The sequence below is a fragment of the Lycorma delicatula genome, chromosome 2, assembly GCF_047948215.1.
Source record: "Lycorma delicatula isolate Av1 chromosome 2, ASM4794821v1, whole genome shotgun sequence".
NCBI classification, from domain to species: Eukaryota; Metazoa; Arthropoda; class Insecta; order Hemiptera; family Fulgoridae; genus Lycorma; species Lycorma delicatula.
Genome location: NC_134456.1, coordinates 216,544,936 through 216,564,582, shown reverse-complemented (window position 1 = coordinate 216,564,582; position 19,647 = coordinate 216,544,936). Strand labels below are relative to the sequence as shown.

At 30.0% G+C, this 19,647-nt stretch overlaps 1 protein-coding gene across 3 annotated transcripts in view; it reads right to left on the bottom strand.

Moving 5' to 3' along the window:
• Positions 1 to 847: 847 nt before the first annotated feature.
• Positions 848 to 19,647, bottom strand: part of LOC142320369 (filamin-A-like) — a 78,665-nt gene continuing 59,865 nt past the window's right edge. For 2 of the 3 annotated variants that reach the window (XM_075358074.1, XM_075358076.1), the window contains exons 3-8: positions 16,785 to 16,955; positions 12,910 to 13,061; positions 8,781 to 8,934; positions 8,306 to 8,478; positions 6,961 to 7,086; positions 848 to 1,209 (exon numbers count right to left, since the gene is read on the bottom strand). In XM_075358074.1, coding sequence (XP_075214189.1) covers positions 7,075 to 7,086; positions 8,306 to 8,478; positions 8,781 to 8,802 — 207 coding nt within the window. In that variant the 5' untranslated portion in view covers positions 8,803 to 8,934; positions 12,910 to 13,061; positions 16,785 to 16,955 and the 3' untranslated portion in view covers positions 848 to 1,209; positions 6,961 to 7,074. The remainder of the gene's footprint in view (positions 1,210 to 6,960; positions 7,087 to 8,305; positions 8,479 to 8,780; positions 8,935 to 12,909; positions 13,062 to 16,784; positions 16,956 to 19,647) is intronic. The other variant, XM_075358075.1, reaches the window with a different exon arrangement.

Below are 19,647 nucleotides of genomic sequence, written 5' to 3'. Positions count from 1 at the left end.
GTACGGTCAGTCACTTCAACATGAGCTTGATGAATCAAAGTGCATTCATCCCATACAATAAGTTTTTTATCTTGAAAAATTTTACCAAAAGAACAATTTTTAAGTATACAGCAAACAGGCTCTTCTCCACATGATATATTTAACGACAATTTAAAAGTTGAATGAGGAATCCTACCACCAGCAAGGAGCATCATAGTGATTCCTGATAATGCTACACCGAGAACCAAACTACCTGTCAATCAAACATATGGGAGAAGTAGGTTAATCAAAAAGGTTTTCCCAGTGCTTCCAGAAGAATCTAAAAAAAAAAATACTTTTTTCTGTGGATATTGTGAGAAATGGAATCATGTGCTTGGTTCTGATGCGGTACTAATTTAGAAAGGTTAATATTTATGTACTCTTTGGTTTACAATTAAGGGTATCTCTTTTGGCCATGGTTTTATCCCTACTCTTAAATATGAGTAGGGATATCAAGATAATAGATTTAGATTTTACAAAAAGAATACTTTAAGTATTCTTACTTTTAAGTATTCTTTATTTAATGAGTTACATATATTTAAATAATTAAATTCCTGCAGGAACATGTCTCATTTGAGCAGAATGGATAGTATCTTAATTTTGTATCATGCAGCTATGACAGCCATGACCACTTCCCTATTAACAATACTTCTGATAAAGTTTCAGTTTGGCCACTATTGTTAACACATTTTCAAAACACATATTAATATTACATTAAAGGACATTTCATGACATAAAATAAAATTATTAATAAAAATAACAAATTATTATTAATAAATTAATAACAAAAATTACAGAAATAACTCATATAGATTTCTAATTTTAAAAGATATGCAAACAAAAAAAGAACTGAGTTTTTGTACCTCGCTACCTTTAAGTATATGTTTTACAGACATTAAACAATACTTTTGTACTTTTGGATACATCATTTCATCTATAGCATTTGTAGACTCAGTCTGAACTTCTTTCAAATGTCTGGGCCAAACACAATCGACCCAATCTATTTGACGAACAAGAGCAGGTGACTGGACATAATTTTCTAGTTTTGTATGGCTGAATTCCAAAGATATAACATTAAGTCATTTGTCTTTTTCAGGATCTTCATAATATCTCTGCCATTCTTTCACGGACATCTCGCAGTTCTTTTGTGTGTTAACATCCATGACATCAAGTTGTCTACGAGAACCTAAACTAGGAAAAAGTACTCATATAAGCTGCCAACAGAATTTACTGATAAAATAACTTCATACAGGATTTAAGTTTTTCTTCATACTATTGAGATTTTATTTCATAGTAATTAATGAAATTAATAAAGAATACAAATATATGCCTCTTTACGTGTCCATTTAAAGGATGGCTGTACCATTTTAAGGAAGACGAAAGAAAAATTATAGTAACTCTGAATGAAATTATGCGATGTCTGTAAAACATTAATCACCAACTGACCATGATGTAAGTCAATTCATATTTACTTACTTGAGATACATAAAAAAAACTACTAGAATAAATCAAAGAAATAAAATTTACAAAAAAAAATTTGTAATATGTTTTTGAAATCATGAATAATTTTACATTCTGCCAGTAAAATAAGCTTTTCTGGTTCTGTCACTGAAAGTACATTAACAAAAAATAGTTTACAAGCCCAAACAGCTGAAACTTATATGGTACTTTTTTCTCACATAGATTTTACTGACTGGTATAATAATTTACATTTAATACATTTACTGGTAATTTCTTCAGCTTAGCAAGTTAGTTACCTCAACCAAGTCGAGAAATTTAGCTAGTGTTTTATTGTAACAAGAATAAAACTTCAGCTACTTTCTCAAACAAATGTTCATCTATAAACATATTTATTTAGAAGAAATCTTCAGATTAGACAGAGGAAGATGGAACACTTGTTCCATTTATCAATTATCAGAGCAAAGCAATTTTTACAAAAAGTTTTTTAATCAGATTCATCAGAATCAGTTGGATTTAAGAACTCTAAAGTACACAGACAATTTTAATGTACCATCGTAAAAAAGTGAGCATTAAGTATATCAATAAAAATGAAACTTTAAGCTTTATAGTAAGGCCTATAATTTAACTGCTCTATGATAAAAAGCTAAATAATTAACAACAAGATGAATTTAATATCCAGAAACACACAATTTAATAAAATGGAATGAATTAAGAAGTAAGGATTCTTTTGAACTCAAGACAAGAGAATTACCTAACACAGACTTGATAAAAAATTTTATTGTATTACATGATCAAAATTTCATAAATATTTTGTACCGACTTCAGTAATACAAAAACTAATATCAAAGGGGTACTTCATTTTTATTTCAATAATTTACATACAAGAATACACCAAAAGCTTGCACCGTACTCATCAGTATGAATGGCCTAATAATTTATTTTACGTTCTATTGATATTTAATTTTTATTATAAGTATTAAATGTAATAAAATGTATTATGTGTATTAAAATGTATTAAGTATTAAACATAAATGCAAATTAAGAAAAAAATAGTCAAATTTTGAAAGATTAGTGAGCCTAAATATATAATCTGCCTATACAATCATCAGTACTGAGATTTCTAAATGATTTAATAGTATAGAATAAATTAAAGCCTTTATTTTAGAGAAGAAAACTGCTACAGACCAATTTTTTATTTTAAGAATTTGTAATTTTCATACTTAAAACAAAGGATCTTGAACAAAATAATTGTTGAAAGCAACAAGAAACAATAATTATTTCCAGAAAACATTGAAAAAACAATTAATCATTTTCAGAAATCATTGAAGTTAAAATAATTATGAAGATGTTACTGTGTTATATTTTCTTCATATTTTGTACCATTAACAAAACAAATAACAATAAATGTACCATTAACAATTAAAGAAAAACAAATGAACAAGGTCTAATATCAAGCAACTGTTCCAGTCTTCTTCTTTCTCTTAGAGAAGCTAATTTATCATTTTACCCACATTTAACATAGATATGGGTTAGGTGTACAATTTGGAAAGATGATCTGTATATTTAATCTTAAGACTAGAAAGTGCAATAACTAATCAATACTTTTATAACAATTAAAAATTAGAAAAGTCTAATTATAGTTTGGATTCAATGTGATACCAACACATGATAGATGGTGCTGCCAAACTGATTATTATGGTTTTCTTTAACTTATCTTTTTGTGGAAATATATGCATTCCAAGGTATTACAATAACTTTTAGAGATACCCAGTGACCGGTTAACTAAGCTGTAATTTTTGGGATCCTAGTTTCAAATTCTAATTTCATTGCATATAGGAATGTTCCAACAAAACAGACGTCCTGTAACAATAATGGTACCCAGAACTGACTTTGATTGGTGCAGAAGTAAAAAAAAAAAAAAAAAAATATATAAGAGAGAACAGAAGAAAAAGAAAAAGTTAAAATAAATTTAATTAGAAAAACAGAAAAATAATAATAAAATCACTAGCGATACAACTTTCCAGATTTTATATTACAGAGTCCAATTTGTTACTGAAGATGAACCGGTGTTTAACTTCAGGTAATGTGCCAAGACACTATTGCAACCTACAGGAATATGACATTAACAATTTCTGAACAGTTGGCTACTCTTAATTTACACCAGACTTTAATAGTGTGGTTAAAAATAGCTGTATTAAAAGACTTCCTCTATGAATCATGAGACCTTGCTGATGGTGAGGGGGCTTGAGTGCTCAGTGATACAAAGTAGCTGGAACAAAGGTGCAACCATATTGGAGAGGTATCTGTTGAGAGCCAGACAAAAGAATGATTCCTGAAAGAGGGCAGAAGCTCATTCAGTAGTTGTTAAGGGCACAGGTTTGGAGAAATTAAATGATCATATCAACATCACTCAATCTTATGAGCACTGCGAAGCTAAGAACAATGGAAAACTACAGGTGTTATTTTTCCAAGAAAATGCAGCTCTCTGTATTTTCATGTAACAAAGATGGAGACGCCTTCCTTGGTAAACTAGTCCCCCATTTGGATCTCCGGATAGGGACTACAGAAAATTAAAAAATAATGTTTTACAAGTCATAGCATGGAATGTTATAAGTCTAAAATAGGTTGATACGTTACAAAATTTAAAGAGTGAAATGACTTTTTGTCTGGGAAATTTAGAATAATTAACTCAGCATCAAATAAAGGGCAGGAAGGAGTAGGTTTCATAATGAACAAGAAGATAGGGGAGAGATATTAATCATTGTAATAAGGATAAAATCAAAACCTAAGCCGACGATTGTTAACATCTATATGCCTGTAGCAAGTGCCCATAACAATGATGATGAGGTAGAGTATATACAAAGAAATTGACGAAGCAATTAAATACATAAAAGGGGATGAAAATTTAATAATAGTTGGAGACTGGAATGCAAGCATCGTAAAAGGCAAGGTAGGAAATACTGTGGGTGAATATGGGCTGGGAAAAAGGAATGAAAGAGCGGACCGACTTATTCAGTTCTGCATGAAGTACAGCTTAGTAATTACAAACACCCTGTTTCAAAAGCATAATAGAAGAATATATACATGAAAAAAGCTGGGCAATACTGCAAGGTATCAGATAGATTATATCATGGTTAAACAAGATTTAGAAATCAACTCGTCAACTGCAAAGCATATTTAGGAGCAGACATTGATAGCGACCATACTTTAGTGATAATGAAATGTAGATTGGGGTTTAAAAAACCTGAAGAAAAGGTGTCAGATGAATCGGTAGAATTTAGAGAAGCTTGAGGAAGAGTAGGTAAATAAGATTTTTGAGGAGGACATCGCAAGAGGTCTGAATAAAAAAGATAAGTTAAAACATGCAGAAGAAGAATGGAAAAATGTTAAAAAGGGAATTCTTAAATCAGCAGAAGCGAATTTAGGCGGAACAAAGAAAACTTGTAGAAAACCTTGGATATCAGAGGATATATTGCAACTGATGGTTGAACGTAGAAAGAATGCTAGTGACGAAGAAGGTAAAAGGAACTATCCACAATTTAAGAAATACCATAAACAGGAAGTGCAAATTAGCAAAAGAGTAGCGGATTAAAGAAAAGTGTTCAGAAGTGGAAAGAGAAATGATCATCGGTAAAATAGACAGAGCATACAGGAATGACAAGGAGAATTTTGTAGAACATAAGTTAAAATCTAATAATGTGTTAAATAAATATGGCACACCGATTTATACTATGAAAGAAAAGGTCAATAGGTGGGTGATATAAATTGAAGAGTTATATGGAGAAAATGAATTAGAAACTGGTGTTATAGAGAAAGAAGAGGAAGTTAAAGAGGATGAAAAAAGATTTACAATACTGAGATCTGAATTTAATAGAACACTAAAAGATTTGAATGGCAGAAAGGCTCCTTTGATAGATGGGATACCTGCAGAATTACTTTGCAGTGCAGGTGAGGAAGTATATACAAACTGGTGTGAAATATTTATTAAAAAGGGAAAGTTCCATCAGACTTCAAAAAGAGTGTTATGACATGATATCAAAGAAAGTAGAATCAGATAGATGTGAAGAGTACAGAACAATTAGCTTAACTACTCATGCATAAAAAATCTTAACTAGAATTCTGTACAGAAGAATGAGAGGAGAATGGAAGAAGTGTTAGGAGAAGGACATATTGGTTTCAGGAAAAGTATAGGGACAAGGGAAGCAATTTTAGTGCTCAGATTAATAGTAGAAGGAAGATCAAAAAAGCAAACCAACATACATGGCATTTATAGACTTACAAAAGGCATTTGATAACGTAGACTGGAATAAAATGTTCATTATTTAAAAAAATTTAGGTTCAAGTATAGAGATACAAGAACAATTGCTAACATTTACAGGAACAAAACTGCAACAGTAATAATCGAAGAGCATAAGAAAGAAGCCCTAATAAAACAAGAGTCTGACAAGGATGGTCCCTATCCCTGTTACTTTTTAATCTTTACATAGAACTAGGAGTTAATGATGTTTAAGAACAATTTAGAATCCAGAGTAACAGTGTAAGGTGAAAAGATAAAGATGCTATGATTTGCTGATGATATAGTAATTCTAACTAAAAGTAAAAATTATTTAAAAGAAACAATGAATGGCATGGATCTTCATCCATGCCATTCATCCTATGCAAGAACTGCATACAAATAAACAAGAACAAAACGACAGTAATGAAATGTATTAGAAATAACTTAGGTAAACCACTGAATATAAAATTAGGAAGAGAAAAGATTATGGGGGTAGAAGAATTTTATTATTTGGGAAGTAGAATTACTAAAGATGGATGAAGCAGAAGCGACATAAAATGTCAAATAGTACAGGCAAAATGAGCTTTCAGTCAGAAATATAATTTCTTTACATCAAAAATTAATTTAGACAACAGGAAGACATTTTTGAAAGTATGTGTCTGGAGCATCGCTTTATATGGAAGTGAAACTTGGATGGATGATCAGAGTACTTGAGAAGAAAAGATTAGAAGCTTTTGAAATGCAGTGCTATAGAAGAATGTTAAGATCAGATGGATGGATAAAGTGACAAATGAAGAGGTGTCATGGCAAATTGATGAAGAAAGAAGCATTTGGAAAAATAGTTAAAAGAAGAGACAAACTTATAGGCCACATCTTAAGGCATCCTGGAATAGTCGCTTTGATATTGGAGGGACAGGTAGAAGGGAAAAACCCTGAAGGCAGGTAACATTTGGAATATGTAAAACAAATTGTTAGGGATGTAGGGAGGCATACAAACATGAAACAACTGGCACTTGATTGGGAATCTTGGGAAGCTGCATTAAACCAGTCAAATAACTGAAGACAATTAAAAAACAATATTAAGAGAAATAAATTCAAGAGGACTGGATAATATTAATGAAAACTGAGAGATTATGACTTAGAATTAATATACAACACATTAGAAATGATGATCTTCATAACGAAAATTAATTTTATATACTCACCAACACACATACGGACATCATTAACAGTAAAATTTGCCCTAGGTACTTGCAATACCAGCCCAGTTTTCTCTTTAAATAAAAGCGGTGTGTTGAATCCATGTCGCTGTAAGTAAGCTAAATTAAAATCTGTAAACATAAAAGAAATACATTAATTACCACAATCATAGAAGCGTTAAAATAAACAAGTATATTTAATTATTACAAAAGCAGTAGTAATAACTACATAGCTGAAATATACATTATATAAAAATGTGCCATATATGTTTTTATATTAAACAGCTACATCTACTTGTTGCGAGCAATGATATGCCATATGTTTCACAACTTTCACTTGTAGTAGTAAGGTAGCTTACTAAGTAACATATCATGTTTGGATGTATCGATTACTCTCGACCTGCTGCTCGCACACCATTTATTCAACGAATTCCAAAACTTCTAACTTAAACCCTACAGTGAAAGTTTTCCATGAATTCACTTTACCAGTAACGCAGACACAATGCAAGAGAAACTCACTTTCCATAAAGTTGCTACTGTTCTAACCAAAGGTCTTGTCTTACTAGTAAAAAGAACTCGGGTAGTAGGATTGAAGCTGCCACTGTGTAAAGGTCGTCTCACCTTCTACCCCTCCGTCAAATATCATACCATTGTTTTGCAAACATCTGAAAGTGTAAAATTTGTCCTTGGCCAACAAGAAAGAAAATTCCCGAAGAACTGTTTTCCTAGAAATTACAGCCTGTCAAACTGACGGGTCTAACATTCACAAATTTTTTTTTTCTAAAATTTGCCTGCAAAACTTACAATCAAAGGGGTCTTATTTTTTAATAAATATATTTTGTATAAAAACATATTTATTTATGATTTGTTGAAATTATTTATTGAAAATTTTGAAATTTATTATGGACAAATATGCAAATTCTGCAGTCCAGTAATAAATATGTTTTAATATAATTATATAATTTAATAACAACTGAAGATGTGGGATCCTGTGAAAATCGATTCTTGGAATTAATATAGTATAGTATAACTTATCTATTTACTGTGTTTTGGTGGGTTATATTTTATTTTATTTTATTTTATTTAAATTTTATTAGCACAGTGGTCAATATGTTAATGAATTATTTGAATTTTCAACAAAAAAAAATTATACATATATATATATATATACATTCAAAATATATAAGGTTAATAGAAAGAAACTAAGCACTAACAATACAATCAATTACTGATCCCACCACACTTGATGCAAAACTATTTAAAACCAAAATTTACTATAATCAACAAGAATCAGTGCATTTGAAAAAATTAATTCACACAAAAAAACTAAAGTTCATTTATGAATTTTTACCTTGAATGGAGAGCCAGGTATATGTTTGTCAGCAAATTTTATACTGACATCATAATCACCAGGTTCATTTGGTATGTATTCAACAGAACAAGATCCATCTCTATTATCCTTACAAGTCATTTTTGCTTCAGAAGGTTCTTCAATAGCTAAGCCTAATCCACCAGTACCAGCACCTATAAAAGAAACATCATTTGTAAACTAATAAATCAAACTAAAAAGACAGGTATTTACAAAATAATAGGCTAAAGAATATATACAAGAAAAAAATATATAATATAATAACAATTAAAATTAAATTAATATAAAATAATTTGACCTAATTTGAGGACATACAGAATATTTTTTTAACATAACATGTAAAATGAATGTGATGTTAAACATTTATAAAGCTTATTAAGAAGAAATAAATCATCATTTATAAATACTGAAAAACATTATCCATTCAGTTAAAACATTAAGATGAAAGTTTAGTTACTTTTTGTTTCGTCAGTAAACATATTTGCTTTGTTCACAATGCCTCTGTCCAAATGCTCTGCACTTGCTGGGGTCACATCCTCTTCTTACATTTACAACAAATGGAGAACCAGGAATCGCAAGACCATCATATAGAATATCAATAGTATGTCGACCTAAAATGAAAAAGTTGTATCAAAAAATGAAATTATTTCAAAACAAAAAATAAAATACACTGCAGTCAAAAGTAAATATTACAAAGAACTTTAACTTTTAAAAGATGCATATAAATGACCTTTCACTGTAGTGTAGAAAATAATGTTTTAACATATAGTTGTTCTTATGTAGGTAAGGCATTCAATGAAGGGATGCCTCCCACCAATTACAGTGGCCAACAAGATTCTTGTCTCACGAGTACCAGTAGGTGTACTTAAAATGGTTTTTTAAACTGTTTTCAAATATGTAGTCGGAATTTCTCCGTCGCTTACAGATTTTTGTTATTTTAATTTTTTTTTAATATTTTAAAACATTTTTTCGTCCATTTGTCTATTGTCAAGTAAAAGCTCCTAGAACATTGTAAATATGATGGGACCAAATGAGCTAACTCAAAGATTAGTGTTGCTACTGTTGTGTAGGTTCAGATGTGTACAGACATGTACATACGTGATCTATTGTAGCCCACATTCATCAGAACGATGCCAGTTGTGAGATAGTAGTGAACCAGTAAACACGTCATTGTGAGTCTTTTATATATCTGAATTATTGTGTATTACGTATTTACAACTTTATTTCTTTTAATTAGATGTTAGTTACAAAATGCCTAAGTTTGTTTAAATCATCCTAACAATTTTTGTTATGTATGTAGTGAAGTGACACTCAAGTAAGATGGAAAACTTACTCCAATAGTAAAAAAGTGTTGTGAACTTTATTTTGGGTGTAAAGTCGGGGAACAAACAAGGGCCTGGGCCCCACATATCTATTATTTATTGTGTTGTAGGCTTCTCACTGCATGAAAAAATGGCACAGGCCACATGCCAATTACTATCCCTATGATTTGGAGAGAACCCAAAGATCACTCTTCTGACTGTTATTTCTGCTTAATAAATATTAAAGGGATTACGTCAAAATCAAAACATACAGTGGTGTACCCTAACTTGCAATCTGCAATAAGACCAGTTCGACACTGGAAAGAATTGCCCATAGTAAAGCCTCCAGAGCATGTGACATTAGATGAAGTGAGCTCAGAGTCTGATGGAAGTAAGGAAGAAAAAGAAACAGATTCTGGTGATACAATTTTTGAACAAAGCAGTTCATCTGATCCTCATTTACTGACTCAAGAAAATCTTAACGATCTCATACAAGATTAAAAATTATCCAAAAAACAGTCTGAAATGCTTGCTTCCCAGCTAAAAGGATGGAATCTTCTTCAAAAGAATACAAAGATATGTACTTATCGTAATCGTTATTCTGAATTTAAAGACTATTTTTCTGAAGAAAATGGCTTAGTATTTTATAATGACATTTCTTTTCTTATGGAGACACTTTGTAATGAACATAAACCAACAGAATGGCACTTGTTCACCGATTACTCTAGAGTTAGCTTAAAAGTTGTGTTTCTGCATAATGGCAACAAATTCCCATAGTATCTGCGGCTAACTCTGCTAGTATGAAAGAAACATATAAAAACTTTAAATTTATATTGGAAAAGCTTCAATATCCAGTGTTATGAATGGAATATTTGTGGTGATTTGAAGGTAATTGCACTTATTCTTGGTCTGCAGCTCGGTTACACAAAGTACTGCTGTTTTTTGTGTAAATGGGATAGTAGGGACAGAAAAAACCATTTCCTTAGAAAAAAAAGTGGCCTAAACGCGAATCACTCATTCCTGAACAGAAAGATGTGAAACATGACCCATTGTGTAATCTTAAAAATGTGTATCTACCAATGTTACACATCAAACTAAGATTAATGAAGAATTTTGTCAAGGACATGGACAATACTCGTGGTTTCATGTACTTAAAACAGAAGTTTCCTAAAATTAGTGATATAAAAATTAAAGGAGGAATATTTGTGGGTCCACAAATATGACCACTAATGCATGATGAAAAGTTTGAGGAAATATTGAATCCACCAGAGAAAACAGATTGGCAAACATTCAAAAATGTTACTCAAGAGTTTTTTGGGAAATCCAAAGGAGGAAAATTACCGTGATACTGTCAATGATCTTTTAAAAATTTGGGTTATAATATGTTCGTAAAGGCACACTTCCTGCACTTACACCTAGATTTCTTCCCAGAAAATCTTGGCACAGTGAGCAATGAGAATGAGGTACACTTTCATCAGATTTCAGCTATGGAAAAGATGTATCAAGGAAAATGGAATCCTAATATGCTGGCCGATTATTGCTGGACCATCAAGAGGAATGCTGCACAATCAAAATATAGCAGAAAATCATCATTTCTTACTTTCTAGATGAGTCAAATATTTGAATATTGTGTAATTAAGAATGCAAAAAGTATTAAAATGTTTGAAATTATAGATGCTTGTCTCTCAGAAACCTTGTGTAATGGGAAAAAACCAATATCAGATTTAAATTCAATAGAAAAAATACTATTAGAAATACATATTTTTCTTCCTAGGGACAAAAAAAAATTACTTTTTATTCCCCAATGTTATTACTTAAATATGAAGAGTTAGGAAATCTAAAATTTTTGACATCAGTTGAGTAAAAAGAGTAACAAAGGAGAGTAAGTGAGAATAACTAAAAAAAAAGAGATTCTAACATAATTTTTTATACGAATTTAGATTATAAAAGAGCTCAGTCACCACAGATTTATTTTTATTAGATAATCCGTTGAAAGAACAACAAATTTTTCATTGTTTTTCTTGAAGGAGATAAATTTTAAACAGTTGATAACTTTAAATATGGTAGTTCCAAACAAAACAATTTTAATGGCAAACCAAGACATATTTACACTGAATGGACACTTTCATCATAACACTTTCAGAAACTCTTCTGACCTTCCAAGGACATCAAGAAGTTGACAAATATAATAAATTGATTTAGCACACATAACAAAATGAATTTATCAAATTATTGTAACAAATACACAGATCACTTCCTCATGTCCCTGTGCATGTGTAAATTGTATGACCACAGCAAATAAAAATCACCTTGCACGCCTTAAAAACATAAGTAAAATATTCAAAAATAACAAACTTAAAACAACAGAAAATTTGACTTTTCTCTCCATGTAAAGAAAAGTGTTACTAAAACACAAAATTGATGGATGTTTTTTTTTCTCTTTAAAAACACAATTATGTTCCTCTACAATGAATGACAGAATAAATATGATTTTATAAAAATTAGCAATAAAAACACTTTAGAAAGAAACTTATTCAACAATCACACAAATAAATCTTTGCAAATAAAAATTGTCATGTACACAAAGTTACATATTTTTATGGTTTCTCTTGAACCCTTATGATGACAGTAGAAATTTCAAAAACAATTTTTTACTCATTTAATGGTGGTTTTGAAAAGTTGTAATGACAACTTTGAATCTTTTCTATTAACAGGCAGCATTTTTAAAATTATATAAATAATGTAAGCATACCTTTTTACACACCTATGCTTCAATCAGAAATGTTTATTATGTACATCAGAATATGCAGTTAATTAAATAATACTGTGAATATTAGTCTAATTAAACGCATTATGTAAACAATAAAACATTAAAACCAAAATGAGAAAGGTGATTGAAATAAATTTGTTATTTTGATTATAAAAATTAAAAAAGAGATAATGAAATCAAAAGTAAAGTAAAAACAGCAAACAATATTTCATGCTAACAAATGCATTCCTGAACTTGTACTAATATATTCTAAGAAATCCAACGAAAAGGTAATCTAACACTTACATTTACAGAAAATACTGCCAATTAATAGAAACGGTTCTCAAGTTTTTTTTAAATACCTAATTTCATTAATTTACTCTTTTTTATCTATTTCATTCTATTATTTAAATGTAGACAAACCTAACAATAGACTGGTTATATTATTCAGTTAGCTTCACCCTTTTAGAAAACCTTGAACATTAACTAATTTTTATAACTGTTAAAAAATTCACTTAATATAGTAGAACCAATACCTTCTTCAAATGGTGTATAACAACCGATTCGGTATGTTCCATCAGCAAGTGAAGTAATATGGTTTTCTGTGAGAGACCGAGATGGATTGGTTATAGTACATGTCACTTTACGATCTTCTACTTTTCCAATTGCACCAGAATCCACCAGACACCTGTAACAGAAGAACTTATTAATGTATTATACATAAAAAATTAACTATTTTATTTATTTTATTTCATTTGATTATATTATTTTAGACTGGAACCTAAATGTACCTCCTACAGTAAAATAGTATTTTTTCTGTAACTGCAAATTCTGATAATAAAAATTATCAGAGATCATACTACCTTCAGGTGTTTTTCACTTCTTGAAAAAAAAATTTAGATTAAATTGGAATAATTATGACTTTCTCATAGTTTACCTCACTGATTATAATAATTAAATTTTATTACATTTATATATCCTCAGTTCAATTCTTAAGTTATTAAACTTAATAAAGCGACACTCCAAACTTACACTTTCAAAAATCTTTTCCTGACATTTAAATTAATTTTTGATGTAAACAAATTATATTTCTTACTGAAGGCTCGTTTAGCTTGTGCTATTCTGCATTTTATATCGCTCCTGCTTCGTCCATCTTTAGTAATACTACTTCCCAAATAACAAAATTCTTCTACCTCCATAATCTTTTCTCCTCCTATTTTCACATTCAGTGGTCCATCTTTGTTATTTATACTACATTTCATTACTTTTGTTTTGTTCTTGTTTATTTTCATGCGATAGTTCTTGCGTAGGACTTCATCTATGCCGTTCATTGTTTCTTCTAAATCCTTTTTACTCTGGGCTAGAATTACTATATCATCAGCCAATTGTAGCATCTTTATCTTTTCACCTTGTACTGTTACTCCGAATCTAAATTGTTCTTTAACATCATTAACTGCTAGTTCCATGTAAAGATTAAAAAGTAACGGAGATAGGGAACATCCTTGTCGGACTCCCTTTCTTATTACGGCTTCTTTCTTATGTTCTTCAATTGTTACTGTTGCTGTTTGGTTCCTGTACATGTTAGCAATTGTTCTTCTATCTCTGTATTTGAACCCTAATTTTTTTAAAATGCTGAACATTTTATTGCAGTCTACGTTATCGAATGCCTTTTCTAGGTCTATAAACGCCAAGTATGTTGGTTTGTTTTTCTTTAATCTTCCTTCTACTATTAATCTGAGGCCTAAAATTGCTTCCCTTGTCCCTATACTTTTCCTGAAACCAAATTGGTCTTCTCCTAACACTTCTTCCACTCTCCTCTCAATTCTTCTGTATAGAATTCTAGTTAAGATTTTTGATGCATGACTAGTTAAACTAATTGTTCTGTATTCTTCACATTTATCTGCCCCTGCTTTCTTTGGTATCATGACTATAACACTTTTTTTGAAGTCTGACGGAAATTCCCCTTTTTCATAATATTACACACCAGTTTGTATAATCTATCAATCGCTTCCTCACCTGCACTGCGCAGTAATTCTACTGGTATTCCGTCTATTCCAGGAGCCTTTCTGCCATTTAAATCTTTTAATGCTCTCATAAATTCAGATCTCAGTATTGTTTCTCCTATTTCATCCTCCTCAACTTCCTCTTCTTCCTCTATAACACCATTTTCTAATTCATTTCCTCCGTAAAAATCTTCAATATATTCCACCCATCTATCGACTTTACCTTTCGTATTATATATTGGTGTACCATCTTTGTTTAACACATTATTAGATTTTAATTTATGTACCCCAAAATTTTCCTTAACTTTCCTGTATGCTCCATCTATTTTACCAATGTTCATTTCTCTTTCCACTTCTGAACACTTTTCTTTAATCCACTCTTCTTTCGCCAGTTTGCACTTCCTGTTTATAGCATTTCTTAATTGCCGATAGTTCCTTTTACTTTCTTCATCATTAGCATTCTTATATTTTCTACGTTCATCCATCAGCTGCAATATATCGTCTGAAACCCAAGGTTTTCTACCAGTTCTCTTTATTCCGCCTAAGTTTGCTTCTGCTGATTTAAGAATTTCCTTTTTAACATTCTCCCATTCTTCTTCTACATTTTCTACCTTATCTTTTTTACTCAGACCTCTTGCGATGTCCTCCTCAAAAATCTTCTTTACCTCCTCTTCCTCAAGCTTCTCTAAATTCCACCGACTCAACAGACACCTTTTCTTCAGGTTTTTAAACCCCAATCTACATTTCATTATCACCAAATTATGGTCGCTATCAATGTCTGCTCCCGGGTAAGTTTTGCTGTCAACGAGTTGATTTCTAAATCTTTGCTTAACCATGATAAAATCTATCTGATACCTAGCAGTATCGCCTGGCTTTTTCCAAGTGTATATTCTTCTATTATGATTTTTAAATTGGGTGTTGGCAATTACTAAATTATACTTCGTGCAAAACTCTATAAGTTGGTCCCCTCTTTCATTCCTTTTGCCCAGCCCGTATTCACCCACTATATTTCCTTCCTTGCCTTTTCCAATGCTTGCATTCCAATCTCCAACTATTATTAAATTTTCATCTCCTTTTACGTGTTTAATAGCTTCATCAATCTCTTCGTATACACACTCTACCTCATCATCATCATGGGCGCTTGTAGGCATATAGACGTTAACAATCATTGTCGGTTTAGGTTTTGATTTTATACTTATTACAATGATTCTATCACTATGCGTTTTGAAATACTTTACTCTCTCAATTTCATTTGTAATATTTATAAAATACTCCGTTTAGAATCAATTTGGGTAATTTTTCGTAAAATGCCTGCCATCAAAAATAATTTTTTTTTTTTAATACACAAAATAACATACTACTATAGCTAATATTAAGCAGGAGAATTGATGGTAAAATGAAAAAGGTCAAGGTTAATGAGGCATTTGTCTGTTGATAATTATGTTTGTAATAAAATTATAATTTGCAATAATTATAAATAGAATTAACCCAAAGTTAACCTACACTCGCTAACCTTGACTAGCGAGCGAAGCGAGCGTAGGTTAAGTTTGTTAATTATATTTATAATTTTTTAAATTTATTTTCTTATTTCAATATATTGAAATAAATTATATCGTATTAAAAAGTATCTTTTACGTATTTATCTTGTAAGTACGCGTATTTATTCGTTAATTATTATTTTTGTTAAAATGTACTTTACGCCCACGGGTGTACCGCACAGCGCTAGTAGTTTAACCTTGATCAAGAACTGGTGTGGCGGCGATTGGAGACGGTGATCACATCGCAAAGTAAAATGTAGACAGCGCGTCGGCAAGCAGTAACGTTTATGATTGCAGGTTGATTTATAACGTTATCCGACATGAATTAAACGAACATTTATAATCGGTTTTTTTTTAAGTTAATTTATTTTACTCGCAATGACAACATCCAGAATACCCGCATATTTTTTTTTCTTTTCCACTGGACCAACCGTTATGTATCGCTTCACAGAATGAGATGAAATAGCAATTTTATAGCGTGTAAAAATATCATGCCTGACCGGGATTCGAACTCGCGACCTCTGGATGAAAGGCCGAGACGCTATCACTCGCACCACGCAATTTAACCGCTCACTATCACGCGCATTTTTTTAAATTGTTTTTTTTTCGCGTTATGAATTTTGATAAAAATGTAAGATAATGTCAAGCGTAACCCGAAATCGAACCCAGAACGTTTTATCCGACAGTACTATTTTCTCGAAATTATTATTTTCATACAGTTTACAATAATAAAATTAATATTAACCAGTAATTTAACAATCTGTTTTATTTTATACGTATATTGCAATAATTGAAGCTAAATGTATTATAAAAATGACATTAGAGCTTACATATTAATGAAACGTGTAAATAGATTAGTTTTTTTTTTACCTCCGGATCCACAGTTAAGTTATCGCTTCAAAAAATGAGATGAACAATTTGTAGCGCGTGTGAAAATGCCATGCCTGACCGGGTTCGAACCTGGGACCTCCGGATGAAGGCCGAGACGCTACCACTCGCGCCACGGAGGCCGACAAATAGATCAGGTTGCATAATATTAACCTAAAATACAGAAACATCTTATATTACAGATCTAAATTACAAAATAACTACAAATAAATTCAAAAAAGTAATAATTTAAATTTTTACTGAGGGCGGTAACATATATAATGAAGGGTCGGAAAGAAAAATGATGTATTAATTTAGTAATTAATATTTCTGAACATCAAACAAATTCATGATGATAAGTGTGTTTTTGATAAAAAAAAACTTTTTTTATCAGACGGTGTTATATTCAAAGGCTAAGCGTTTTTTATATAAAAGAAAACTGTAAAAAAAAATCTGGTTAGAGGACACGATGTAACGATATTTTTTAATATAAAAATCTACAATAATCAATTAAAAAATAATAATTGAAGTAAGTGGAAAGAATCGTCGATCTCGGAACAGTTTCAATGAAAGACGTTTCTAAATACTATCGTATTGGAAACCCCATACTGTATTCATTCCATAAAAGTGGATTAATTTTTAACCCCCTATAAATCTCTGATTCAGTAATTTTTTGGTTGCGTGTATCAACCGCACGATAAAATTAATTTTTCAGCAGTTTAACATTGTCAGGAGTAGTTACACACAACTGAAGGAAAAAAATAATATAACCCACTACATTAAGACTAAAAAGATTATTTGTAATTTAATTAATTTTTGATATACTTAAGCTTAACTAATTAATTTAAAATAACACAATAAGAATTTAATACCTTTACGAACATAGTTTTTCATATAAGTAAGTTTACTTATCTTGTGTAGGTTAGGTAGACAAAACGGTTTAAGTAAATTAGAAATCGCAAAACATATGATTTGGTTATCACGAAACATATGAGGTTATCAGACTAACCCGATTACGGGATTTCTTCTAAAGATGTATATTTTGAAAATATTTTTATTTAATGTTGTTTGTTATTTATATTTGTAACTTTATTTATTAAATTTTCTATTGTAAAAAAAAATCATGTTACAAATAATTATACACGTTAAGTAAAACCGATAAAAAAAACAACGGTCTCTCATTTTGCCAACTTAAATTTAAATAAAGAGATCTGTATTTAAAATAGTACCTAATTGTATAAAAAGGTAAATAAGTAAAAATATTAACCGATTGTAATTAATATATATTATTTAGTTTTATTTACAAATATTATTTATTTAAAAGTTATAAACGTATTTTTTTTTAAATAATCTAATAAACAAAAGTAGATGACCGCGGATGATTGTTACCCGACTCAAATCTTTGTAGAACCCACAAACCTGTTAAAACATGTTCATTTTACGTCGATAAATGAACGGAACACGTCGTGTCATATTAGCTTAAAAAGTTATTTTCCTGGATTTAAGGTAAAATTAGGGTAAACTTATTGAAAAGCAGCATATTTATGCGAGGAATAATAGTTGTTAAGTATTTAAATTCATTATACAAATTAATATTCAATTTTGACTGGTTACTGATTTATTATAAAGCCACGTGCTTTAGACTTTGAAATGTTAAAAAATTAGAAGATTGATAAATCATTTAAATTGTATTTAATATAATATTTATTGCTATGACATTTATATGTTAATATGATTTTCTCATTTTTTAAATTTGATATATTTTTTTAATAAAAAATTGTTTCAAGGCTGTAGTCTTTTGTCCATGCTTTCATGGCAACATTTTTGTTTTTATAAATTGCAAATTCTAATAATTTTTTATTTGTTCAATATACTGCTGTTTGCTCTACATACCGTGATTGATATTTTTTAAAATATAATGAATTCCTACAATTTAAAAAAAAAGATGATGCAATCAGTTGAAATTTGCTACAGCCTAAATTAGGTGAAGATTATGCAATGCAGTTTATTGAAAAATAGTTTTACAATCTATTAATTTATTGGTAAAATGTTTATCAATTTATTAATTAAATTATTTATAATAAAAAATGTGTACGCCAAAGATTGTTACACATACTACAAAAAAGGTATATGCAGAAAGATTAATTATTGTTTAAATAATTAATAGAAAAGTGCATATTAGGGATTATGACATATACTGAAAACAAAGGTATATGCAGAAAGATTAATTATTGTTTAAATAATTAATAGAAAAGTGCATATTAGGGATTATGACATATACTGAAAACAAAGGTATATGCAGAAAGATTAATTATTGTTTAAATAATTAATAGAAAAGTGCATGGATTAGGCATTATGACATATACTGAAAAAAAGGTGTATGCAAAAAAATTAATTATTGTTGAAATAATTAATAAAAAAAAATGCACCAAGGATTATTGCATATACTGACTATTTCAGTTGAGATAACGCACCAGTTTACATAGACAGCTTTCATATAAAGGCTGTTGTGAATAAACTGCTGCTTTAAATTTTAATTTGCATCTATAGCTTAAGAAATTTTTGGGTAATGGCTAGTTCATTTCCTCAAGAAAAAAAAAAGAAAAAATGTAATTATTCAGTGAATTTAATCAAAAATGCATCGGTTTAAAATTAAAACCAGTTATTACTGGAATTTTTTAAGTAACTGTTTAATTAAAATTTTTAAATTAGATAATGTTTATTAGAATGATGGAACGAGACCAGTAGAATATTATGCTATAAGTTGGCAGTAATATTATGCTTTCATTAGTTCTGAGATCACTTTTAGATCCTAGATAACAAAATGAATTCAGTTGTTATTAGCAGTAATATTACATTTATTTAC